This window comes from Anarhichas minor, unplaced genomic scaffold, assembly GCF_050575085.1.
Source record: "Anarhichas minor isolate MPS153535 unplaced genomic scaffold, ASM5057508v1 ptg000028l, whole genome shotgun sequence".
Lineage (NCBI taxonomy): Eukaryota > Metazoa > Chordata > Actinopteri > Perciformes > Anarhichadidae > Anarhichas > Anarhichas minor.
The window spans coordinates 17,729,528-17,755,643 of record NW_027466474.1 but is presented as its reverse complement, the minus strand read 5'-3'; the positions used below and the strand labels follow the sequence as shown (position 1 = coordinate 17,755,643).

Here is a 26,116-nt window from a genome sequence, read left to right as displayed (position 1 = left end):
ATGAGACCAGGACATTTTTTACTCTAATATATTTTATTTAGTATGGATTGTATTGTTTATATGCACTACACTAAATTAACAAAAATTAAAAACAATTATTCCTAGGTCCTGAAACTACTGTTGTTGTAGTTGTATTGTAGGTATTGTTATTAATATATTCATTTTACTGCTGTTTTTCTCTTTCACTTAGTTCGCTTAAAAAAAGATCCTCAGAGCAGATACTGAACCCTTTCGCTCTCCGTAGGATCTGGCCGGGGAAGCTGTTTTTACTATATTTTTTACAAAATGCAAGTGCAAATATTTAATAAAGGTAAACTACATCCAGACTATATCACCGTAAACGTTTTGATTCATCCACATAAACTCATTTTGGGAGGTCGCGTTTTCTTCATTATAAATTGTACCAAATCCCACCCCTGTGTTTCTGGAATGGTACAGTCCGGAACTTGAATAATTTTGCGGGAAGCTGCTTCCATCCAATTCGAGCTACGGAGTTTTCAAAACAAACGTGTTTGCTACTTGTTCCAAATGAGGTGAGAAATATACATTTGAAGTTATAATCTAACCCATATATGAACCCATATCTATAACACACACCGCTCTTTATTATGCTGGTAAAGTCACATTTAATTTAAAAGTGACAACATACCGTTAAGTAACGATACGACGTTGGCCTGCTTGTTGACCTTATAACGTAACGCAGCTAAAGCACAACTTGTTGAATAGCTTCGTGCTGCAATACGTGAACAATAACGTTACTGTAATCTGGAAGATGTGTGTGAGCAAAGTGGTTAAACTAGCATAGCTTTGGCCTTTGTTTTAAGTTGTGTTATATAGTGTATAAGCATACCGAATGGTGGAGAAGCTAGCGTTAAGTTGAATGCTAACTAGGGACTAGAGTCATTTGTTTGGAGGTGTCACCTGGTTGGTGAGGATGAGGAGGAGGAGGATGATGAAGAAATGCCCCTGTCTTTGTTTCCACAGTGCCAAAAAGGGCAGAAGAGCCAAAGTGCTCACGGTGCCACAACAGCAGAGTCAGGTGAGTTGGTCACTGTAGCATTTGCACCATTCAAATTGAAGTGCACTATGATTTGTGATAACAGCACTAAAGGCATAGAAACGGGTCAGTCCCTTGTCAGCTGAGTTTTTCTTCTCTCAGTGAAATGCAACGTTATGCCTGTCATCGTGTTATTACACCTTGTTGTATAAAGAAAGCGTGATCGACTGTAAATTGTGGAACTTGAATTGTTTTCTCTGTTGTGTTTGAATTCAGAAAGGTTCATCTAATGATCAGACGGATTCTCCCAACCTGTCCTCTATAGACAAAGCTAGCTTCCTCGAGGGACTGCAGCCGAATTATGGTCAGTTTATTACACTGTAGGTGATATCATGATCCATGTCAGAGTCATTATGTCTCCATGAGTCTTGAAGAAAACCAGATTTTACAGTAACATTCATGCTTGTTTCTTCCTTTCTTTCTCAGTTTATTCGCGGTGGCCTTGTTTCCAGAGTCTAGCATGATGTCAAACCACCAACATTGTGCTGACCAGATAACTGTCTGTCTCGCTTACAAGGTAACCCTCTGCACAGCACGGCCGTGGAGGAAGATCTGAACGTCCCAGAGGAGGATCAGAGGAGCGGAGGCAAAGCCGGGAGGAAGGAAGTTCCTCAGACGGCGAAGACCGCTGTAAAACAGCGCGGAGCTGCCGTGAAGAGGAAGGAGACGGAGAGGGACGGAGAGAATGAGGAGGAAGAGGAGAAGAGAAAGAGGAGCAGGAGAAGTACTGGAGGGACGAGGTGAGGTCACAGAGGTCCCTTTCCAGTCTGCCATGATGATGATAAACCATCCACAGAGACCATGATGATGATATCGGTCTATAAAGACATTCTTTTAAAGAATGTACGACATGTTCTTGAACAAAATAGTATTTATTACACAAATACTAATTTGAAAAATAAGTACAGTTTCTTACTGAGTATTTACATGACATCATCATTACAGATGTAAGGCAAATTAAAGGTTATTATCATTAAATATCAAAGTGACGAGGTGGGAACTACGTTTCACAGACCATGTATCGAGATAAGTATCCAATCGGCTTGAATAGGAAAAATACATAGCTGTGATAATGAATAGAGATCTATATACACATACCAACATGTCAACTAATATACATTCATACACTCATCCATCCATAACTTTCCCTCGAAGCAAAGGGAAAAAGAAACCCATATACAGGAAAACTTCACAAAAAATCTTATAGTAAAAACAGAAGAAAGACAATCACAAGTACAAAAAAAAGAAAAACAAAAGAATTGTCATGAAAAGCATCCAGAACAATGAGTCTGGTCCGGGTCCAAAGGGTCCGGGACGTGGATCAGGGATTAGAGTAAAGGGTCCGTTGAGGGGGCAGCTTGCAGAAACTGGTGTGGCTCATAACGGCCGTGCACGTTTCTATTCTGAGAGCTAATATTCTGTGTTCCCGTCAAATCATTAATCTTGTCTCTGTGTCCCAACAAGGCCGGTGGAAAATCAGCAGACCAAGAAAGGCAAGAAGAGAGAGAGTGAAACAGGAAGTGGAAAGTCCAGTGACGCTGCGCCACAGGTAAGAAAGTGAAGGATGAAGTGTCTCCAACAACACGGGTAGCGTCTATAGTACACCACAGTTATGCCAATGACATCATAGTGACTTCTTGTATGACTAGTGAAGAACATGTGTTTGTTTTTCTTCCAGGAGAAAGCTGACCCTGCCTATAAGAGAGTGCTGTCCTCTGAGGAGGAGGAGGGGGGGGATGAAGATGGGAGTTGGGTGAGGACTACCGGCAGCAGAGCCTAGCAGCCACAGGAATGTGGCGTTCATTTGAACTCTGTCTTTATGTTGTTTACTCAGATCCCAAGTCCAAAGAAGGCCACGGTTTTAAGTTTGGGCAGAGGCAGGAAGTCTGATAAGTCCAAATCTAGAACTTCTTCTTCAGGTGAGGGGAGAGAGCTACAGAGTCCCGTCAACATGTGTTTGAACTCTGTGTGAAGGAACTATGCTCCTAGAGTTCCTCTCTGAGAGTTAGATAACAACATGTACACCACACTCTCAACTCTGCACATTTAAATATGAAGCTTGAGACGGTTAGCGTAGCTTAGCATAAAGACCGTTGGGCTGAGCCAGGCTAGCTGTTTGCCCCGTTTCCAGTCGTAATGCTAAGCTAAGCTAAGCTGACAGATATTTGAATAGTATCAATCTTCTCATCGAACTCTCAGCAAGTAAGCATTTCTTTAAAGGTTACGTCCTGACTTCCTGATTGTTTGTGGGTGTATTTAAATAATAATAATAAGACATTTTATTGATATAGTGCTTTTCAAAAGTCTCAAATACACTACAAACATTAAAATCATCATATTTACAGCCTTCTTTGCATGAACTGGACGTTTGAGGGTGTTTTGTCTTCACTGTTTCATTGTTACACAAAACACTACAAGAAATAGACCCAATGTTTCATATCCCAAGTTCAGCTGAATCGTTTTCATTTATTCTATTGCAAAAAGAAACATGTTTGTTTACTATTCTTCTTGAACTTTGAACCACAAAACTTGTTCCACGTGAAGGCAGTGCATCTGCAGGACCAGAGAAGGCCACCAGAGACCAGCAGAGGAGGAAGAGACGTGGTGCGGGAGGGACAGAGACAGAGGTGGTGCTGGAGGCCTTCCTGGACTTCCGTGACCAGTACAGGTGAACGAGGACATCCACACAAGTAGCCTGAGCTCTAACCCACACCATAACAACTACTTCTATTCACCAGTTACATTTGTCTATGCAAATACTACAGTTGGAGAGGATTACATGTGTGTGTGTGTGTGTGTGTGTGTGTGTTTCAGAGAGTCTGTGGAGTCTAAAGCAGTCAAACAGGCTGTTGATTATTTCTCCTCCAATGTGGAAGAGCAACTGTTGGAAAAGGTCAGACTTTAGCTCTTCTATTTACTTACGTTTGTGACATTTAGAGATTCAGATTTACTTTTGTTCACCAGAAGAGAGAAAAACTCAACTTAATTAGGATACAAATAAATAGTTTAGTGCTTATAACCACCTTTTCCCAAACTTTCCCTTTTCCTTTTTTAAATGTGATCCTACTCATGATAACATGTCCATCAAAACAGAAGTGAATAATGCTGATTCATATCCTTATTCAAACCGGACAGGTGTTTGTTCTCTGGTGTTTCCTTCTCTTCCAGATCTCGTCTTTAAAGGAGTTCAAGATTCTAAAGAGAGAAAATGCCAAGGTAACTATGGCAACCCGCCATGCTAGAGGCTTTAGGGATGGGAATAGAGTGACGCGGGGATTCTGTGTGTTTGGAGGCTAACCGCGCAGGTTAGCATCTCACTGGTTCCCTCCACTAACAGCCAATGGCTTTGTGTCGTTGCATTTTGGATCAATTCAGAAAATAATCTCTGTGACAAACACACGTTCACTTAAATGTTTCGTTCAAGAAACAGTAAACAACGTTTTGTGGTCTCGTTTCGCCACTTGTTAGCAACCGCCTCTTTTAAGACACAACAAAGCTTCAAAATTCAGAAGAGGGCTATTTATTGACATATTTTATATCACAGTTCTTGTGTTAACCACGGACCTTATTTCAACCATCTCCCCAAAAACACTTTGAAAAATCATTTTGACTTCGAGATGAGAGAACCGGGAGTGCCTAAAGTGCTGACTCATGTCCGTGTTTTAGGACTCATTGCTGCAGCACTCTGATCGGTCACACTGAAATGTCTCAACGACTATTGGATGCATTTTGCACAGACATTCATATTCACCACAAAAAGTAAATTCTTTGAGTGAGCCCTGACTTTTCCTCTAGTGCCACCAGGAGGTTGTGGTTTTGAGTGAAACGTCTCCACTACTATTGGAAGGAGTGCCATAACATTTGGTGCAGACAATGTACCCCCCCCCCCCTCGGGATGAATGATCATGAGTTTGGTGATGCTCTGACTTTTCTTCCAGCGCCATCGTCCGCTCAAAGCTATGATTTCTCCTTTGCTTTGTTTAGTGAACAAATACTAGCAACACCAAAGTGAACATTAGACACTGTCTGCCAAACATCAGCATGTCGGCGTTGTCACTGTGAACATGTTAGCATGTATCAGCTCAAAGCACCAGCGTACAGCCTCACAGAGACTCTTAGTCGTGCTACATAACACCGGGCCGTACTTACTTTTGCTTTCGGTCCCGTTGGTGTCTGTGTGCGCATGTGTCAGGTGGGTTCTTTGATCCGCACAAAGACACAGAGACTGCTGGAAGCCAAGCATGAGCTGATGAGGTGAGAGGAGGTCCAGATGCACAACACACAACACACACCAGTTTACTTTTCTACAAACTCGGTTTACTGTAAGATATTTACTGTCTGTAAACTCAAAATATATTTAGTCATCAAAACATCCACAGGGATTGCCAATTAGATGCACTATTGACACTATAAAAACTATGATTAATAACCTATGATCCCCAGCCTGTAAACCACAATGACCTTTATGCTGTGTGTGATCGGTCAGGGCAGAGAGGCAGGCGCGGTTGCTTGAAAAGGAGAAAGCTGAACTTGAAGTCCGGTTGGCCGATCTGAGACGAGGCCGCGCCTTTCTGCATGACATCAGAGAGCTCAACAGACAATACCTGGACTACCGACACAAACGCCCCAAAGAAAAGGAAATGGTATACACACACACATGCACACACACTCTCAAGTCACATGAAGTTCAAAGTTCAAAGTTAGCTTTATTGTCAGTTCCACTATGTACCGAACATACCGAGGAGTTGAAAAACCGTTTCTCCCAGTCCAACATATAAACATATAAAGTAAATACATTGCAAAATAGATAAAAAAACATTTAGACAACATATAATTTAGCAGCAGTCGGACATAGAGTCTTAAAAGAGAGGAGGGAGAGAGTTCAGCTTCCTAACAGCCTGGTGGACGAAGCTGTTTGAGAGTCTGGTGGTGCGAGCACGGAGGCTCCGGTATCTTCTCCCAGAGGGAAGTGAATATTGACCTTAGAAATAATGGAAATCATAACCTGATTATTGTCTGGTTATCTGTGTGTCTTAGCCTTAGGTACAACTTTAGCAACACAAACTACCGTTACCTTGATTTGATGCTTTATAGCGTTCTAATGAACGTCCCATAGTGACGCACTGCTTCCTTTCCTCCTCTCGTCCCGTCCAGTACGGGGCGTCCAGCTTGCCTGCTCTGCTGTTGGAGACTAAGCATATTCAGGGAGCAGAGCATCAGCTGGGAGTAACCAACAACCCACTCAAGAAACAGCTGAGGAAGAACAAGACTCGGAAATAGTACGCCATGCCATACCCACACCGAATGTACACCGGTTAAAGACTCAAAGACGGCCGTTTCAAAGCCTAGTACAGAAAACGCCTTCACATTTTGGATTATGTGTTGTGGTTCAGATGTCATTGTGTATATAGCCCAAATCCTGCCCATCCTGGATCATTGCTAGATTAATAAAAACAATACTGTAAGTATAAATAAATGCAAAATAAATCATTTTTCTTCACAAAATAATGTAAGAAGTTCTATTTCTGGGTGATTTTGAACGTGTGTAGTCAAATTGGTTTCCCTTGTATATGAGTTCTGTAATTTTCTCTGATAGCTGCATTAAATGTGTATCAAATACTGTAGTTTCAGTTTCTCTAAATACGTTTAATGCGTCTTGAGGAACTGGTCAGAACGCTGCCTGTTTTCTTAGCCAATCAGCTGCTCCCGTTGGTCAGTACCCCCTTGGAGTGTTTTGTGGTTTGACCCGCCCACACGGTGAGCAGCGTCCCTGATTGGATGAAAGTTTCATGACCTGCACTTTGAACAACTTGACATTTCCTTCTAGTAATAGTAAGAACGGGGACTTCATAACACCAATACGTGTCTATTTCTACCACTGTCTGTCAAAAGAGGTATGTCTATTTTGGAAAAATTATATTTCCATATATATATATATATAGATAGATAGAGAGAGTTTCCTTTACCGGTAAGGTAAGTTAACTTACTTATATTTAGACGGTTTATTCCATGTGTAAGTTAGCGTTAGCTAGTCAGTGTTTCGCGTTGTAATCTAATGGTGCTTCCGGTAGAGGACAGCTACGGTTTGGCGTTACATGATCAACACACCTGTGAACCAATATTCCCACAATCCTCTTGTGCAGTGAGCAGTGTGTGTGAACGGTAACGTTACACCTGATAACCTGCACGAGACGTGGTTAAATGTTAAATGTAACTTCATGTCTATTAGACAAGTGTGTTATGATGTAGACTAACGTTACTGATGGACTCGTGTTGGTTCTGAACACTATATGATGTACTTTCTCTTTTTGCTGACCTAGCTACCTGCTGATACAACATGTGTTAATGACTTCCTCAATGGAGTTTCGCGGTGAGCTAACGTTACATCATAGTTGAACACTATTGGGCGTTCCTCACTCTCAAAGAGGGATGAACCCATCAGACCCGGTTCCGATAGCGGTACCTGGGCTTTGGGTGTCGGTACCGGTGTTACACCGTTTGACTATCGACGATACGCCGCAGGTAACCAGTTGTTTCAGATCACCCGAAACCAAAACGTTCCCAGGACACTGACGAGGTGACTTGATGCATAAATGACTCGATGGCTGACATTTAATCAAGATCCAGTGTTTAATGACATGTTACCGTTTTGCTCGAGAGAGCTCGAATCCAGGTCGTTGCGATCTTTCCTTAAATATATTTCCTCAAATGTATTTATTCATACGTGGCTCAGCTGCTGCTGTTACGTGAACACAACACACGGAAGGGAAACCAGTGGGGGTGTAACACCGGTACCGGGTACCGGCCCGGTGTTTAGGTAAAACGCTGTACGCCTCACTGTGTGGGAGGGATCATTGTTCTGTCAGGCAACATCTGGCTGAACTAAACATCGCTTTCCTAACTTTATAAAACAAAATTGAACAAATAATGACATGAATATAAACGTACTGATTGTTATTTATTTAAATAATGGAATCCAACATTAGATCATTGTGAAACATACCTGATGAAGTGTTTCCGTCAGTATTGGACAGCTCTCTACTCTCAAACACTGCTATAGGCAGTTACTCTATGTAGAATGGTATGTTCAAGATATTTGGTATAATATATTAATATACTAATATATGTTATGGATTATAGGTATGATAAACTCTCTGAATCCATCCAGGGTGTTAACCGCACTAACCCCAGTAAACATGACTAACCAGGATGTGAACAACCTCCAGGAGGAACTAGTCTGCTGTTTGTGGTCACTTTGAACCCACCATGGCCGTGTTCTGAGGTTCTGAGGTTTCAGACTGCTGTATGAGTTCATCCTGTGTCAGATCACCTGAACCAAATACCATGAGAAAAATCCCCTAAACGGGACACTCGGTGACTTTCTGCTATCCAGGAAGGAAAAACAGTGAGTGGACTATATTTGTCTTTTACAAAACAAACATAAAGTCATGCAGTGCATTTAAAGGATTGCTTCACCCAAATTACAAAGTAAAAAATATGTATTTCTCCAGACAGCCACCCTCAATGGGGATTAATGCAATTCTGTTAAAAATGCCTGTAATACGTGGTTACTCTGGATAAACGGCTAGTTCATAAAGCAAACATATTAAATGAGTGTTCTGGCTGGATCCGCTAGACTAACTACCATGGGTGTGAACTAGGCCCTGTTCAGAGGGAAACCTGTCTAGCTTTTAAAAAAATTTCCTTTTTTCTTCTTCTCTTTGTCTAAAGAAGTAAACAAACACAAATCTAAAGGAACCATGTCAGGATTGTTGTTTCTGTAACGGGTTCAATATATTAAAATCTTTTTTACTATGGCCGATAATTCATCATAATCAGTTTTTATTGCTGATATCTGTAGCGGCCTCAAAAATCCAGTATCAGCCGGGCTCACGTTGTCAGTGTTGAGCACAGAACAATACACATAATGAGTGTGTAACAACTAAAGTAAAAGGTTTGTTTTAAAACTGCACTGAAAGTGTTTTGATGAACCCTGAACATGCTTCGACAAAGTGCAAGAGACTGAATACCCGGAACTGGAAGAATTGTTTTTATGTCGGGGGGGGAGGTGTTTCCACCTTCACCAGAAGGATCTTGTTTGAATGTGCTCTGATCATTTGCCTGCAGGAACATGGCTGAGCTCCACGACAATGGAGACGTGCAGAGTGGTGGGGACACTGTGGACGCTTTGAAGTTTTTTGCAAAGAGGTAATTCATGTACACTGATGACTTTCTGATTACCTGTGATGTTATGTGCCTAAAGCTGTCCGCTCTGTCCATTGAAAATGAGGTAGCTATTCTAATACAGGTAGCGTTAAAGCTGGGCAGCTTGTCCCACCCTAACAGGTGCAGCAAAGCTAGCAGGGAGAGCGAGGATGTAAATTAAACGTTTCTCAAACTAGTCAAAGTCGGTCACCTTTGTACATACACTCCTAGATGTAAGTGTCTGCCTTTTCCTGCTCTCTAACTTCCATTGTTCAGTTTGCTATAAAAACCATTAGCATCCATCATTTCTATGAAGTAGGTCGTTTTGAAAGAGCTGAAGACTTACTCCTCCTATGCTGAATTAAAAATATTCTACTGCACTGATTCAGCTTTTTGAACATTAATGATGCTGCTTTGATGAGTCACCTTGTGTAATGAGATATTCTCAAGAAATAGTTAGGACTTCCATGGAAGACTCAGACTGTGAACAGGTTTAGAAACCACTGCGCTGTCGCCAAAAATGTGTTCAAAGTGATGAAACGAGTTCCTCAGCTTTCTAATCAGTGTGTGTGTGTGTGTGTGTGTGTGTGTGTGTGTGTGTGTGTGTGTGTGTGTGTGTGTGTGTGTGTGTGTGTGTGTGTGTGTGTGTGTGTGTGTGTGTGTGTGTGTGTGTGTGTGTGTGTGTGTGTGCGTGCGCATGTTCAGGCCAAATGCAGAGCCCAAAGGCAGCAGCAGGACAGCTGAGGAGATGGACTCGGCCCTCAGCAGTAACACAGCTGGCTCTGACCCGTACCGCTACAACATGGACTATCCCCGCATGGGAACCTGCCTGATCATCAACAATAAGAACTTCCACAGAAGCACAGGTAACTACACCCGCTGATGCACAAACACACACCTGTGTCTGTCATGGCATGGTCATCTGCACAGATGTTCTGTAGCTGTAATAACCTTCTAAACAAACATTAGTCAGTGCTTGGACTCTGACCCTCTTGCTCATATATCTGCTGCGCAAAGGATTGTGGGTCAGAACAGCCAGTAAAGCATGCCGGCTTGCATCCTTCAAAGTGCGACCAGATGTAGTAGAACATGGTGGTATGTTTTGTCACACGATGTATCGGGACATACTGAATAGTGTGGTAGTGTGGGTGTTGGAGCGCACAGTGCGTGTAATGACCCGAACGTGTCTACGTAGCGGCCGTGATAAGAGCTGGTTGAACTCGACCATCCTTTACGAACGAAAAGGAGATAATGCCGTCCCACAATTCCTTGCAGCAGCATTTAAAGACAAGGCAGACCCACAGCAATAAGGTCGCATGATTCTCTTAGCACCGCGGGAGTCTTTCCCTCAATCCTTATGAACTCTCCTTCACATCTCTCCTTGACCTCCATGACCTTCCATCGAGGTGAAGGGAATGTGGTTAGGAAATGACACAGGATATCTTTTTATTTTTGACAACTCGACCACAGCTTAGGTCTTTTAACAGAGAAGACATTCTGACACGTCACAGGTGTAAATAATAAAATAAAATCAGTTTTAGTGTCCTGGTGTCTTGATGCTGATCACTGTCACTGTCGTGGCTTACTGGGGCTCTGGAATGAACACAGGCTACGTTAATGTAGTAACATCTGTCATGAAAAAGGATCCGATAGTCAGTCAGTCAGTCTGAACTCTAACCTGTGTTGTGTTGTGTTGTGTCTGTCTGCTGCATTCCTACCTGTGGTTTTTGTGCGTCTCTCCAGGCATGAGTGCTCGCAACGGGACGGATGTGGATGCCGCCGATGCGGTGAAGACCTTCTCTAAGCTGGGCTATAAGGTCAACGTGGCCAACGACCAGACCACGGAGCAGATGAAACAACTGCTGTATCAAGGTGACCTCATCTACACTCTGTCGTTCATCTGAGGTCTCCACTGCTGAAGTGACATGCTCCCCATCTGCTTATCTTTAGATGTATCTTTATTCATTTTTAAAACAGCTAACTGTTCAGTACCCGTCCATGAAAGGACCTGTATGTTCTTTCAGCATGAGAACTAAAACTGCTAGATGCTAAAAGTGCTTTCCTCAGGAGAATGCTAATTGAAATGAGAGAGTCTCGTTTTCCATCTGTTCTCCTGTGTCCCTAGTGTCCAAGGAGGACCACAGTGACAGTGCGTCGTTCGCCTGTGTGTTGCTGAGTCATGGAGACGAGGGGGTGATATACGGCACGGACGGCTTTGAAAAGTTGGAAGAGCTGACAAAGCACTTTAAAGGAGATCGCTGCAGGAGTCTGGTGGGGAAACCCAAGATCTTCTTCATACAGGCGAGTTACCGGGAACGTTCTGCTCCTTCTATGTGGACGTCCGGTCCGTGATGATGGTAAATGTAGTCAGGTGAAGCAATCCATTCCTCGGCGCGTGCTATAATGAGTAAAGCTGAGTCCTCCTGCCTACATGTACCAGGATGCATTGCACTGAGGAATCTACTGCTTTAATTCACTACATTTTTCATCAACACTGACTGGACATCCACATATGGACCTCGTCGTCTGGGTCCGGATCCGGACCGCGGCCCGTCTGTTAGTGACCCCTGATGTAGCTCCTGTAGATGCTGTTAGTGACCCCTGATGTAGCTCCTGTAGATGCTGTTAGTGACCCCTGATGTAGCTCCTGTAGATGCTGTTAGTGACCCCTGATGTAGCTCCTGTAGATGCTGTTAGTGACCCCTGATGTAGCTCTTGTAGATGCTGTTAGTGACCCCTGATCTGGCTCCTGTAGATGCTGTTAGTGACCCCTGATGTAGCTCTTGTAGATGCTGTTAGTGACCCCTGATGTAGCTCCTGTAGATGCTGTTAGTGACCCCTGATCTGGCTCCTGTAGATGCTGTTAGTGACCCCTGATGTAGCTCTTGTAGATGCTGTTAGTGACCCCTGATGTAGCTCCTGTAGATGCTGTTAGTGACCCCTGATGTAGCTCCTGTAGATGCTGTTAGTGACCCCTGATGTAGCTCCTGTAGATGCTGTTAGTGACCCCTGATCTGGCTCCTGTAGATGCTTGTTTCGTAGTGGAAGGCCTGTGTCCACATAGCGCCCTTTTCTGAGCACCAGTGTTTGGTGCTGATGGTGAAAAACTATGTAAAACTAACGAACAGTAGCACAAATAGATAATACAAAGCAAAGGAGCACTGCTAGTGGATCGTACAACGGTGGTTAGAGTGGTGATATGTTGCCTAGATATGTTGTCATAGAATCTGCTGAGTGACTATGTGCAATACAATTACCTTGTGCACCTGGATTTCCTTGTCACCCTATCCAGGCGTGCCGCGGGTCAGACCTGGACGGAGGATCCCTCATTGAGACCGACAGTGTCGACGCGCAGACGTCGGAGAGGATTCCTGTGGAGGCCGACTTCCTGTACGCTTATTCCACCGCTCCAGGTAACTTCTGATGGAAGCCTTTTCTATCAAACAACTCACGTCCTACCCGTGAAACCACGGATAGGACGTGAGTACGTTTGTTATTCATGTGCACCTTGTTTCACGAGCGTTTAACTCAGCAAACCGTCCTGCAGGCTACTACTCGTGGAGGAACACTCAGAACGGGTCGTGGTTCATGCAGTCGCTGTGCGAGATGCTGCTGCGTTTCAACGGAGAGCTGGAGCTGATGCAGATCATGACCCGGGTCAACCGCAAGGTGGCGCTGAGCTTTGAGTCCGCCTCCAACCTACCCGGGTATAGCGGCAAGAAGCAGATCCCCTGCATCGTCTCCATGCTGACCAAAGACTTCTACTTCCCTAAAAATTAAGAAGCTCTTTACCTTTAACAACGATTAGCCTGTGGGAAGCTTGAGTCAGAAGGGACCGTGCTGGTATCGCTAATTCCATTTTCATCCATTGCACCTTCGTCACATTTCTGTGTCGCATAGCTCATGTAAAACAGGACAGCATTAGTTTTATTGTGACTCCAAGGAGAACCCACATGCATTAACAACTAGGAGAAAAGGGAGCAGATCAGAGTGGTTTATGGGAAGCCTGGATTATTTTATTTAATGATTTTTATTTTTAGTGTTTGGTCTAAGCCAGTTTTAATTCTATCTTTGATGATCATGAGTTGCAGAAAAGATACTTACGGGTGTGGGGACAGTTTCCAGGGATGTGTTTTCACTCGGCCTGCTTCAGCGACTGCACACATAAACATTAGCAAAGGTCGTGGAGATGTAGACTTCTTCTAATAATACTGTATATTTAAAGGGTAAGCAGTGGGTTTACCACGTACAATGTGTCTGTTTTTAACAGTTTGTGAATGAAATAAATGCACAGAGTGAAATAAAACATCAGGCCTTCATCACATGAAAAAACAAAAGGTTGGTTTCACTGTCTCTTTAAAAATGTAGTGATGCTCATGTAGCCGAGATGAATCCACCTTAGCCGAGCAACACTCTGATAATGATCATAATGCTCATGATAAGTGTGAGTACTGTAGTAGAATATCTAGAATACTTCCACTGTAGTTCTTGCTTTTTGTACGACATTACCGCTGTACTCTGGGGATGCTTGCATACAGGTAGCTGGGATTGATGATGTATTGAATACGATTACAGACAAAGCCATTGTCCAGAATACAAACAATAAAGCAAAGTTTATTTCCATTGTGGTCCTCGTTTTGTTTTGTCTCCACTCGGATCGCGAGCAGGATGATCCGTCAGCAGGGAAGCACTGGGAGAAGTTATTGTATTATTGTGTCGCTATATAATATTTGTCACATTGAAAACTCAAATATAACTCTGTACGAACTGGGAAAGATAGGTCTAAAAAAATAAACATGCAAAACAAACAAACTATTTCACACCCATTTCTTTACCAAATGTGTCGAACTGCTGTCAGTCTCCTGCAGCTTATTTGGAGCAATGTGAAGCTTCTTTTTGTGTGATTATTGGAGGACTTCTGTACCAGGAGGTGGCAGCAGAATCACCCAAACACCTGGCAAGAACATTTAATATTACACTGTATATTAGGGCTGCTTTGTATTTAATCTATTGACACATTGAGGCCTGGAGATAACAGAGTGAATAGTGAGTCACCACTCAGTCAGGACTTGGCCGCCTGCTGTTTTTCTCATCATATTCGTGCGCCTCGTTGTAAAACATCTCGACTCTCCTGTCCGTACATCCACATCGACAGAGGCAATGAACCTGCTGTAGAGCCCGGTTGTGTACTTTGCTTTGGGAGCATTGTCCAAAAGCAGTTTCACGTGAATGAACAGTTTCTGAGGACCGCTTTTGGAAGTCAGCGGTGAAACATGTGAGCGCGCGGCCACTAGAGGGCGCCAGAGAGACGTGTAGCGCAGTTCTGAGGGTCCGTCTCTCTGTAATGAATCAGCAGCGCTTCAGAGGTGCGCCATTCCTGGAACTCACATTGTGGTTACACGTTTAACCCCTTGGTGCACGCGCAGACGAGCAGGTGCCATGTTTCATTCCAGCTGTCGCTCTTGTCTCTGTGTGTCTCAATACTTTAACAGCAATACGTAGTGTACAAATAACCCTTGTTCAAAGTATTATGTTGCTCTATTAGTTTATCAGACCCCTCCCCAGTCTTGGCTGCACGTGTTTGTGTGTGTGTGTGTGTGTGTGTGTGTGTGTCAGAGGGAGATAACCCTGACCCTGCTGGTCCAGATGGCTGCTACCTGACGTTCATAACGTCTTCCTGTCACCGTTTACATATATTTAGTTCAAATAACAGTGATTTTTATTCAAACATCACATGTTCTGTTCCTGTACTGTACTATGGTTTCTCTTTGCTGTAAACAGAAAGGGCCATGAAGGGGGCAGACTGTATTCATCTGAAGATGTAGGAAGTTTGCACGTTACAGCTTGAATAGCTGCTTTGTGTGTTTTTTATTCTAAAGCTTTGGTTTCAACATCCCTACAATAATACAAATTAATACACTTTCATTATTTTTACAAGCCTATGCAACCAATATTATCATTTGCTATATATATTCAGATACAATTCTGTTTTAAATCATGTTAATGAATGGTGCAGTTTTGGTAAGTCTGCAAAACAACTTCCTAATGGAAACTTCTGTGTTCAGTGTAAAAATGTACTTTGCTCGTCTTTCGAACCCACATTTCTAACTATTGGACATCTGTTCGGCGCAGGCAAATATAGTGGAAATCTGCACTTTCCTAATAGCAGCAGGTGGGCCGTCTAATCTCTCTCTCACACACACACACACACACACACACACACACACACACACACACACACACACGCACACACACGCGCGCCTCAAGTTTCTTGTTTCGTTTCCAGCATTAGCCGTGTAGAAAAGGGTGGAGGGGACGAGGAGGGGAGGGGAAGGGGAGGAGGAGATACAGCAGAGGAAGTGAAAATGAAATCCAGCTCAAAGATCGTCTATGTTTGAGAAGAGGATGATTCAAAAGTGGGCATCCCTCAGCCCCCAAATGTGCTCCACTGCTCTTGAACTTTGACAACATTGTCAACTGTAAATCACACTTTTAGTTGTTTACTCAACCTTACATATTTTGTTGGAATAACGGTGTACACGTAGAATATCATCGACAATGGTTCTCAACCGTATAACTAAAAAAAAGGGAAACGATACTAAATGGTGTTACATTTAGATCATAAAACAAACAACTTAAGGAAACTCAAAGATATATCAGAAATAAAAATAAAAACAGCAATGAATAAATAAAAAATGACTAAAAACATTGCCCTACAATATTGCGGTGGCAATGTGATTATTTCGAATTACAAAGAAGAGTATTGAGAGTAAATATTTGTAACAATTGTATTATCTATATAGGACACTGGTACACGGGGTAATTTAATTTTATTATTTAATTTTATAATTTTGTATACACTTAGGGTGACTACAGTAACATCTGTCCAGGGACTACAAATGAAAAAAACAGCCTTCTTTCTGACATTAGTTTTAGTACTGCTCTGTTAGTGTTTTCACCAATGTGCTAAATAAATAAACAAAGCACGAGACGGCTCGTTTGGCTTTCGTGGCACCAAGAAATGAGAATCAGAGTGAGCCCTCTTCGTTCGGGCGCGCACGCGGCCAAGTGACTTCCGCGACGCCGCTCGGATCGACCCAAAGCGAGAGCACGAGAGCAGGAGGGGGATTTCCAGCTCGAGCCCCCACTTCCCGAACCAGCCGTTGTTTTGCTTTCGGTCTGGACACAGAAACAGAAATAAACGACGGCCACCCTTTTCCTTTTTTCTGCTTAAAACCACAAACAACTTCACTTGTCCGACTTCAGCGCCGCTTGTTATTCTGACAGCGGGACCGTGAGGCTGCAGGCCGTCCGGACTGAACAGGTAACATTTTTATTTCCGCATATTAACGCAGTTGTCTCGCGCTGGCACAGGCTTCCCACAGGACGACATGACGGCTCGCTAGCTCGATGTGTAAGTGAAAGTACTGCTGTAGTTTCTTCTCTGCGTTTGTTGACTAGCTACGGTATTTATTTTCACTTTTGCCTCGGCTCGTTTGTGGGTCAGCACGCTAGCAGACAAACAGACGTGACCCCTTAATTCAACTGAAATACTAAATATACCTGTTACGAACATTTCCCAGAAGTCACAGCTAACATGCATGGGACTTTTCGTTTTATTAATATCTGGTAACGTAGTATTAAAGGGAGTGTTTTTTGTCAGTTTGACATGTTTAAAAGCTTTGTAGTTTTAACTGCTGTGTGAGGGAAACTGGTTTGGCTTGTGAACATTATTCATGCTGTATTCAGGTGTTCGTGCGTATGTTAGTAAATCAGAGTGCTGTCAGAAGTATGTCATTTGAACTGCACCTCAAGTAACGTGTCATGTTCTGCAACTTAGACCTGTTTGAGTTAAATGTTCACACAGCCTGCCTGCCGGTGCGATTTAACTATCTATTGAAAAAAAACAGTAAATGTGACTCATGCAATTAGACAAAAAAAACACATTGCTACATAGTAGTATAACCAGCAGTGTTGGTCTGACACTGAGTTATTGAATTATCCTCATGGTTTTCTTGCCGTTTGTTGCATTTTAACTATGTTTTTACGACTCCAGCTGGACAAACTTTCTGTCCAACAATTATAACTAACATACTGTACACTATTCCTACTACCACCTCTTCAACGTTGGCCATGGTTATATAGAAGCTTGGAGACTGTGGCTCATGAAAATGGATCCTATTTTGCACTTGATGCTGCGCCATGTCACCCTGTCTGACCTGTTGGGAAAGCTCACTCTCCTGTCAGGAGGCAGTGCGGTGGCTCACTGGGCTGAGCGGACTTTGATCACACCAGACTGCAGAGATCATAACCCTGCTCTTAAATCAGACGTGGTGGGGTGGGTGGTGTTTTTGGCCCGCTGTTTGAGATGAACATGCTGCATTCGTTAACGTCTCTTACTTCTTCCTGTCGTCCACTCTCTTGTCTTCTAAAATGTGTCATTCAAGATTTAATGCAGCCAGACAAAGAGGGTCAATATGTGGACTGCACGACTGCAGGAGCAGTCGAGATAGTGCGAGTTCACTGTCATGGGCTTGGCAGGAGTTTTATCTTTACGACCACAGATAAAATGGATGGAACTCTCCCTTTTTTTGTTTTGCTCTCAAAGGATGATTGTATAAAAACTAACCTTAAAGGTGCAGCGTGTAGGATTAGGATTAGGCCTCTAGGCACCTTAGGCATCTAGTGAGAGGTCGCAGATGGCGACCAACTGAAACTTCTCCCACGTGAAAACATGAAGGGCCCTCGCTAGAGCCACTGTTTGGTTTGTCCTTTCCGGGCTACTGTAGAAACATGGTGGCGCGCTCCGTGCAGGGAAGACCCGCTCCATATGAATATTAAGCTAACACAACCATTCTTCTTTTTAGGTGAGCATACACTAAAGAATCATACTTATTAATATTCTATTCCGCTTCTGCCAATAGATCCCTGTGAATGCTACGCACTGTTCCTTTAAGTGGTTGCTTCCTCTCACATTGGTTATGTAGCCATATAGTCACATAGCCATTATGTTTTCATATTGGTTTTGTTGTCTGTCCTAAATCCAACTCCTTTTTTTGTCATAATATACTATAATGTAGCAACTTTTGAAGAAAATACTTGTTGAATTGAAATGTAATCTGTCATCAAACATACAGAAGATATCTATAATAAACAATGTGTTCACAGAATACAATGCCAGTAGAGAGAATGAGGATGAGGCCGTGGCTGGAGGAACAGATCGACTCCTGTCAGATACCAGGACTCAAATGGGTTAACAAAGTAAGTGCGCACACACACACACACACACACACACACACACACACACACACACACACGCTGATATGATATTTCGAGAGCTGACACAATGTGAATGTCTCTAGGAAAAGCGAATCTTCCAGATCCCGTGGATGCATGCTGCGCGTCATGGCTGGGACCTGGAGAAAGATGCTCCGCTCTTCATGAGATGGGCCATACATACTGGTAACAGTCACATCCAACCACACACTCATTGTCATGCAGACCAGACACCGCACAGGTTCTCTGTCTAAAATCAAAGAATCTTGTTTTTTTTTTAGGAAGAAAACAAAATGATCCAAGTTGTTGGAGTTTAGGCCAGAGAAAGCTTCTCTAAAGGTTCCTCTGTTAGGGAGCACACAGTGGGAGTAGAAAGTCCCACAACTCCTTGCTGCATCAGTCGAGAGGAAAATGTTTTTAATAAGTCAGAAATACTCAGTGGGAAATATAATTTATTTCAGAGAAGCAGCTCAAAGGAACCCACTTAGCAATCAGCTGGAGTGTCCAGACGCAGTTTGTTGGTGATGTAAATACTCACTAGCAATACTTAACTTACAATAGTTGTACAAAATTGTTTATGAGATTTACAAACTCCTATTTATCTTTTATAAATGATGTTTTTTTATATTTATATTTTTTAAATGTTTGGGGGGAAAAAAGGTTTGATCATACCAGCTGTTGTCAAACTAAATAGTAATAACTAAGTTACAGTCTTAGTTGTCTGTGACGTGTGTATGATGTGTCATACCCAGCAAAAAGAGAGAAATGATTTCTTTGTCTAACCCCCAGCAGTATAAGTGGACAAATGCAAGTTGCAGAATATATGAAGTAATCATAATTGAATAATTCTGTGCCAGGAAGACGATAGTGACTTTTGTGACACTCTGTAGTAACACATGTGATATTTAAAATGATACATTTGGTCAATCTTCTGTGATTGTCTGTCTCTGTGTGCATGCAGGTAAATACCAGCCAGGCATAGACCGTCCAGATCCCAAAACGTGGAAGGCGAACTTCCGCTGTGCCATGAACAGCCTGCCGGACATCGAGGAGGTGAAGGACAAAAGCATCAAAAAGGGAACCAATGCCTTCCGGGTCTATAAGATGCTCTCCTCCTCAGAGAGAAGCATGAAGAAAGGTGGGTTAACCATCACTGCTACACATTTGAGCTGTCTATATTTACTGAGGCTTTTAAATGGATTTCTGAAAACTGTTGTGTTTCTGTCTGTATGTCCATTTAGGAAAGAAGAAGACTGACAAGGAGGGGAGGCCCAAGAGAAATAAAGAGGTAGACATACACATACATCCTCAAGGAGTTGTTCACACATGACTCAACCTTCTTAAAATCATTTGATTGCGGCATCAATATACGGTTGTGTCCTGGTCCGGTCTTAGCTGTTTATAAGCTGTTTATAAGCCTCACTTAGAAGTATACTGTTATAGCTAAATACCTGATGACAAACCATCAGCATGAAGCTTACTAATGTCGGTGCACTGGATCACTACACCCCTGCTCTTTGATTGGTTTCTCATCATCATGTTATTCTATCAGGGACCCTGTGTTTGAATGGACATGTGAGTTACTGGTGTGCATACAACCGGTATGAATGAACGTCTGTGTGTACATGAAAGGTTTTCTGCTCTGTATTTACTGCTGGTACAGGTGTTCATCACATCTGCTCCTGTAACATTAAAGTCACTCTTCTTTTTGGACATAATTATCAATCGTTTGTCACCATCAGGTAGCTTCTCCATCTCCAGACAGGACTCCTCCTGGAGCCCATGTGGGACCTATTGACTACACCATGCAGGACCTCATCAAACTGGAAGTGATCAAAGAGGAACCACTGGAGTTCACCATGACGGACAGCGCCTCAGGTACCACACCAGCACTCTGCTTCATTCATGTAGTTGTGGGCTGTGTACAGTCGTACCTGGTTTTACATTTCTGCTTGGACGAGTTCACTCTAAACACAGACATGTTGCTAGTTACGTTCTAATGGTCCTGGCTGTCTGGTTGCCTTGTTGTTGAACGTTCACAGCACAATAACTAAATCATGCCCCAGAACATCCAGTATCTGCAAACTGCTTTCCTATACTAGCAAGAGGAATGGTTTCTAATTAGTACTTATTATGATATGTATGTATATATATTTATGTGTTTGTATATGTATATATATATATATATATATATATATATATAAACATAAACACTGACATTATGATATCAGTGTTTTGATTTTATAGCTCTTGAATAACTCCACTTAGATGTTTGAGGTGTGTGAATAGCTGATGGAGATAACATTATCTCATCAGTGGGTGGATGTGTAACTAACACACTCTTCAGATGTACTGATCAATAATTCATTTACAGCACTAGAGTGAATTCATGTGTTCAGCCTGTCGTAACGTATCGGGCGTGTGCATTCACAGCCATTCACAGTTCAATAGAAGACCACATGATCGCCAACGAGCAGCTGCCATTCGTCTGTCAGACCATCGAAGTGACCACTGAGAACGAAGAGCAGACTGTGAGCTCCTCCCACTCGTACCCGCTCCAGATCTCTCCTGTGTCTTCATGCGGCGGTGAGACGACACACACACACACAAACACACACACACACACACACACACATCATAGTTTACCATATCGTTGTTATGATGAGCAGCGTAAATAGGTTAGTTACATGGGAACCTCAGTTGTGCAGAGCAACCCTTTGAGAGCGTGGTGGTTACCATACATACAAAGCAGCAGCTTTCTAGGACATGGTCAATGGTATGTGTGTGTTACAACACACCAGCCCAAATCAGTTCTTATTATCTGGTTTGGATTATTCAGGGTTCGTACGGTCATGGAATTTTAAAATGGTTATTTCCAGGCCTGGAAAAGTGCTTGAAAAAGATAAAATCCCAAAAGTTTTGGAAAAGTCATGGAAATGTGTTATATTCATATTTTCATGTCGTTCATTTACGGTGAGTTGCCAGCCAGCGTTTCTCAAATTGGAGTGAGACGAGGAGAAAAGGTGATGTCGTGATCTTCACAATAGAACATCTTTGACGTGTCGAGTCTTGGCCAATCAGTGTTCAGATGTGTACAGCGTCTTCATTTCCCTCCGTTAAAGTTTAAGTTCCGTTATGTACCGTTACCGTTCATACTTGCTGGGTTAAGTTAACGTCCACTGCATGCGGAACTTTGTCGACTGTTAACGTTCGTCATTATCGCGATTTAGAAGGAAAAAACGTAACGTGATGAAACATGCAGCCCTCCCGTGTTCCGGTTCAGTTCACGCGGTCACTCGTTAACGTTAAACCGGAACACCGGCGCATCTGGTTGCAGGTTGTTTGTTTTAACTCAAAGTAGACTGAGGATGATTTCGTGGTTAGAATAACTTTCATGACCACGAAACATGAGGCCCAGATACTGATGAGATGATGAGGTCAAAGAGCTTCAGGGAGAGGAGGCTGGTTGTAGCGCAGCTTGATGCAGGGCTGAGATGTGAGTGGAGCTGGGCCTGGATAAAGGTGGAGCTGGGCCTGGATAAAGGTGGAGCTGGGCCTGGATAAAGGTGGAGCTGGGCCTGGATAAAGGTGGAGGTCTAAACAGACGTGAGTACAGCTTCCCGCTGTCACAGTATTTTAAATACATTGATAAGGCAGGCTATGCTAAATGCAGCCTCTGCTCCAAGGAGATGAACTACAGCAACAAGGGCTCACATGCTCTCTCATCACACTGTACACACTGTTCACTGTAATGACCACAGCCAGTGTACTAACAGTCCCAACAGTCCCACGTTGCTCCCAAGAACCCTGAAGTAATGAGTGTTAAGGTGCCTGTACCTTCATTTCAGCAGGTTGCTAATGCAGAGGTGTGTATAGATCACAGCTATTATTTTACTCTTGATAAGTTACCTTAGCCAGAGTAGATTATCATTTTAATTTAAATAATTGAACTGGATTGAATGCATATTAATTGCAAATTGAAGATAGGCCACAATTCTAACAGCTTTACAGTAACAGTGGAAGTTAATATTAAGACATACAGTAACAGGGTTCAATGAAAACGAATCACTTTATTTGTACAGGCGATGGTTCTCGCTACTCTTGCTATCTTTGTTTTTATATGACTAAAACTTTTGAAAATGAGACCTCGGTCTCAATGGATTTTGTCTAAATAAAGGTAAATATTAATAATAGAGCTGAAATAGTGATTAATAACTGAATAATAAATTAGTTTTTTTGCTTAAAGTAAATGTCTTATCACTTAATTTTCTTCTCAGAGTACACCAGAATGCTACATTTTAAACCTCATATTTAAAATAAAATTCTCGGAGCACATCCAATAACCACAAATCGTTGTGAAACAGAAAAGACAATTAATGAAAGCAAACACTGATTTCATAAGACTTGTCAGTTTATGGAGGAGTGTCATAAAAAATATCTCCAAAAGAATAGGACAATAAATGCATATATAATACAAATATAAATAAATAATAGAATAAATACATAATACAAAACTAGAAATATATAGGAATAATTACAATTATTTTAATTTATTTTCACATTCACTTGTTTGCTTATTATTGTTATATATTTCTGTATATATTGTATTTATATATCTGTATATATTTATTTTTACATATAAAAAATACATTTATTTATTGCCTATAAATTACTAATTTTTCAGTATATTTAAAATCTACATATTCTTATTTAAAGTAGCTTATCTATTTTCTTATTCTTTTCCATATTGCTTTTGCTACGCCTTGAAGGAAACAAGCTGTCAATCAACTGTCTGTGGGCGGGCCAATAAGGTCTGCACATGTAAATCCTGCTTTGGTTGAGTTTCTTTAGCGCGGACAACAGTTTGAATATTTGTATTAGGTTAATGATAATATAGTTAACTATACGCAGGTATGAAAGGACTGCTTCCTCTGTTAAAGAGATCCATAACCACACGTGCTCACTGGAAACATTTCCACCCTGAGATCTGTTTATCTCACATCTCAATGTGTTTTAATTTCTCCTCCCCAACCAGTCAGTCAGGCAGAGTGGCTTCTGTCAGTCTACACCTGCAATCATTCCATCTGTCACTCTTTGACTTTGTCTCTCACTTCTTTGTCCTCCAATCGCTACAATGGCTTCAACAGTCAGGGTTCAGTTTAAAATCCTCCATGTTTCCCTTCTTTTCTTTCTTTTAATTTACTCACTTCAACATCTATGTGATCAAAATAAGACTTTCCCTGAATACTAATTTGTTAACTGCTTATCCGTGCCTTTATTCATATATATATTTCTTTATTTCTACAGGGAGCGACACAGACAGTGACACAGAGGACACCAAAGACGTGAGTCTTCCATTATACACACAAACACACGGAGAAGAGAGTGATGAATGAATCATTAACCGCTCTGATCTTCAGATAAACAGGTTTCTACCTGCTACAACCTTACTGCTGAAACTGGGTGTGAGTGAGTGAGTGATAGAGAGAGAGTGTGTGTGTGTGAGTGAGTGAGTGAGTGACAGAGAGAGTGTGTGAGTGAGTGAGTGAGTGAGTGATAGAGAGAGAGTGAGTGAGTGAGAGAGAGAGTGTGAGTGAGTGAGTGAGTGAGTGAGTGACAGAGAGAGTGTGTGAGTGATAGAGAGAGAGAGTGTGAGTGAGTGAGTGATAGAGAGAGTGTGTGAGTGAGTGAGTGAGTGATAGAGAGAGAGTGTGTGAGTGAGTGAGTGAGTGATAGAGAGAGTGTGTGAGTGAGTGAGTGAGTGATAGAGAGAGTGTGTGAGTGAGTGAGTGATAGAGAGAGAGAGTGAGTGAGTGAGTGAGTGAGAGTTTGTGTGCATGTGTTCCTTCCTGTAATGTTGCGAGAGACTTAGAAAAGGGAGGGCCTTGTCAGGAACTGTGTCTGTCAAACATTAACAGTTTGATCTGAGGTTGTCCTTTGCAGTACATTGTACCCACGGTGAACACATACACACACACACACACACACTACCGTTATCAGTGGTAAGAGTACAGGGTTCTTATCTATGTTGTAATGTAGAAACATTTACTTACTATATGCTCTTAATAATAGCAGTCAATATGAAATGCAGTGATTGGTTCTTGGATGCAGTAACATTGACACTTTTGACATGTAATGCATTTCATAACAACAGCCTGTGAACATTGTTCCTGGATCACAGAGGTGCTGATTCAGCTCCATGCTATTGGTTGCGGTGGTGCTTTACCACAGCATGCGTCAGATATTAGCCTTTGTGGCTCTTGACTTTGTGCTTACGTACCTTTCCTCCTTCTCCCTTTGTCATCGTTTGAATAGGGTGTCAGCACAGTCTGGAGGCAGGACTACAACACGTCAGTTCTCAGGGTTCCCACATGTTCTCTCCCCGGCATGGACAGCTTCGTCAGCGCCAGCAAGCCCAACTTCAGGGTCACCAGCACGCGGGACCCGACCCCGCTCATCAGCTACCACACCGACGGCTGGACGCCGGACTACGGCCAGAACTCTCTCGCGTCGGCCAGCCACGAGATGCGCGCAAGCGTCATCATGAAGACCTCGGACGTGACTCCCTCCTGACCTCTGACTCCCGGGCGAGGGAGTGTCACTGCTGCTTCCAGGGCATAGGAACGACAGAAAGACTTTGTTTTCTCCACCGGGGGGCCGCGTGCAGCCTGAACATGGCGACTGACAGAAACCTTTGACATTTTTGTAGCCTCCGTCTGGGCGACGGGTTCTCTCAGATTTCAGACTGACTGGTTGACCACTTTATTATCCTGCACCCGTCTGAGTGCGTGGTGTAAATGTCCTCATCTGTCACCGTGTGCGAGGGTAGAATCATGTATGCAGACATGTGGAAATCATAGTCTCACCATCGTCCCTGTCCACATCCGTTCTGGACTATGTGTATATAGATATATCTATATATCTATATATCTGGCCTTTTTAGAAACCATAATCAGTCACGTGTCACTGGTGGAGTGTGTCCTCTGCTGCTTTGTGCTAACACTTCAACATGCATTATGCCCAATGAAAGACTTTTGACACTTTTATGAAATGAAAGATGGCTTTTAGTTGTTCTTTGAGTCAGTGTTGCCTTACTGTAGGTTTCAAACTACATCCTCACGCCCATCCGCTGGGTTGGGATCTTTAGACCGTATACAGTCTCCAAACAAACTCATTGTTCCTCATTGTTCATCATAGGAAGGTTTTTTTGTATTTACTTTACTTTCTTTTTTTTTTTGTTGCAAATCTCACCTCCTAAAATTGCCAGATTCAGCCACAACATCATCTACACGTACTCACCATGAAGTATGAGAACAGATCGCCGGCCAACCCAGAGTAGTGTCAGCACGACACGTGGCACTACACGCTCTACTGGCGCACGCCGACGGAACAAACGAAGCAACCAACGCTGTCGGCAGCGAGTTGCAAGACAAATCAAAGGCACGCTGTTGTTTTCTAGATAAAGATTGACAATCACCCTGGAGCCCTCGACGGCCCCTGCAGGGGAAAGCAGCCGTCTGTCTGTCTGGAGAACCTCAGGACAACGTAACCCACACACACAGACGGACGGAGAGAACG

At 42.7% G+C, this 26,116-nt stretch overlaps 3 protein-coding genes and 1 long non-coding RNA gene across 8 annotated transcripts; 3 read left to right on the top strand and 1 right to left on the bottom strand.

Annotated features, from left to right (window-relative positions):
* The first annotated feature begins 499 nt into the window (after nucleotides 1–499).
* On the top strand, nucleotides 500–6,669 carry cenpu (centromere protein U). The gene is made up of 13 exons (XM_076104000.1): nucleotides 500–533; nucleotides 985–1,039; nucleotides 1,274–1,361; nucleotides 1,575–1,797; nucleotides 2,522–2,606; nucleotides 2,736–2,810; nucleotides 2,892–2,976; nucleotides 3,602–3,725; nucleotides 3,872–3,950; nucleotides 4,226–4,273; nucleotides 5,250–5,311; nucleotides 5,544–5,700; nucleotides 6,212–6,669. The coding sequence occupies exons 1-13, from the start codon at nucleotides 529–531 to the stop codon at nucleotides 6,335–6,337; spliced, it is 1,212 nt and encodes a 403-aa protein (XP_075960115.1). The 5' UTR covers nucleotides 500–528; the 3' UTR covers nucleotides 6,338–6,669.
* On the bottom strand, nucleotides 5,744–16,761 carry LOC142963263 (uncharacterized). Of its 2 annotated transcripts, XR_012957416.1 has the most exons (3): nucleotides 10,981–16,761; nucleotides 6,132–6,248; nucleotides 5,744–6,038 (listed from the first exon to the last, which is right to left on the bottom strand). It is a non-coding gene; the product is annotated as an uncharacterized LOC142963263 (long non-coding RNA). The 2 variants fall into 2 exon arrangements; XR_012957415.1 differs by lacking the exon at nucleotides 10,981–16,761 and having other exon boundaries at nucleotides 6,132–10,973.
* On the top strand, nucleotides 6,853–13,885 carry LOC142963262 (caspase-3-like). 2 transcript variants are annotated; one of them, XM_076104004.1, is made up of 7 exons: nucleotides 6,853–6,951; nucleotides 9,185–9,265; nucleotides 9,968–10,128; nucleotides 11,006–11,134; nucleotides 11,388–11,563; nucleotides 12,555–12,675; nucleotides 12,810–13,885. In XM_076104004.1, the coding sequence occupies exons 2-7, from the start codon at nucleotides 9,189–9,191 to the stop codon at nucleotides 13,040–13,042; spliced, it is 897 nt and encodes a 298-aa protein (XP_075960119.1). In that variant the 5' UTR covers nucleotides 6,853–6,951; nucleotides 9,185–9,188; the 3' UTR covers nucleotides 13,043–13,885. The 2 variants fall into 2 exon arrangements, with proteins under 2 accessions (XP_075960119.1, XP_075960120.1); XM_076104005.1 differs by lacking the exon at nucleotides 6,853–6,951 and adding an exon at nucleotides 7,068–8,462.
* On the top strand, nucleotides 16,359–25,245 carry irf2b (interferon regulatory factor 2b). Of its 3 annotated transcripts, none has more exons than XM_076104001.1 (9): nucleotides 16,359–16,586; nucleotides 18,431–18,523; nucleotides 18,625–18,724; nucleotides 19,500–19,676; nucleotides 19,780–19,826; nucleotides 20,281–20,416; nucleotides 20,972–21,124; nucleotides 23,846–23,883; nucleotides 24,854–25,245. In XM_076104001.1, exons 2-9 carry the CDS (start codon nucleotides 18,437–18,439, stop codon nucleotides 25,109–25,111), a joined length of 996 nt encoding a protein of 331 aa, XP_075960116.1. In that variant the 5' UTR covers nucleotides 16,359–16,586; nucleotides 18,431–18,436; the 3' UTR covers nucleotides 25,112–25,245. The 3 variants fall into 3 exon arrangements, with proteins under 3 accessions (XP_075960116.1, XP_075960117.1, XP_075960118.1); XM_076104002.1 differs by lacking the exon at nucleotides 16,359–16,586 and adding an exon at nucleotides 16,652–16,676; XM_076104003.1 differs by lacking the exon at nucleotides 16,359–16,586 and adding an exon at nucleotides 16,729–18,129.
* Nucleotides 25,246–26,116: the final 871 nt, after the last annotated feature.

Coding starts and splice junctions, on each gene's coding strand:
- cenpu (XM_076104000.1), top strand. Junction 3,726..3,871: donor GACTTCCGTGACCAGTACAG/GTGAACGAGGAC, acceptor TGTGTGTTTCAG/AGAGTCTGTGGAGTCTAAAG. Junction 5,312..5,543: donor GCCAAGCATGAGCTGATGAG/GTGAGAGGAGGT, acceptor GTGATCGGTCAG/GGCAGAGAGGCAGGCGCGGT.
- LOC142963262 (XM_076104004.1), top strand. CDS start 9,189: ATGGCTGAGCTCCACGACAATGGAGACGTGCAGAGTGGTGGGGACACT. Junction 11,135..11,387: donor GAAACAACTGCTGTATCAAG/GTGACCTCATCT, acceptor CTGTGTCCCTAG/TGTCCAAGGAGGACCACAGT. Junction 11,564..12,554: donor CCAAGATCTTCTTCATACAG/GCGAGTTACCGG, acceptor CACCCTATCCAG/GCGTGCCGCGGGTCAGACCT.
- irf2b (XM_076104001.1), top strand. CDS start 18,437: ATGCCAGTAGAGAGAATGAGGATGAGGCCGTGGCTGGAGGAACAGATC. Junction 18,725..19,499: donor GAGATGGGCCATACATACTG/GTAACAGTCACA, acceptor GTGTGCATGCAG/GTAAATACCAGCCAGGCATA. Junction 20,417..20,971: donor CATGACGGACAGCGCCTCAG/GTACCACACCAG, acceptor GTGCATTCACAG/CCATTCACAGTTCAATAGAA.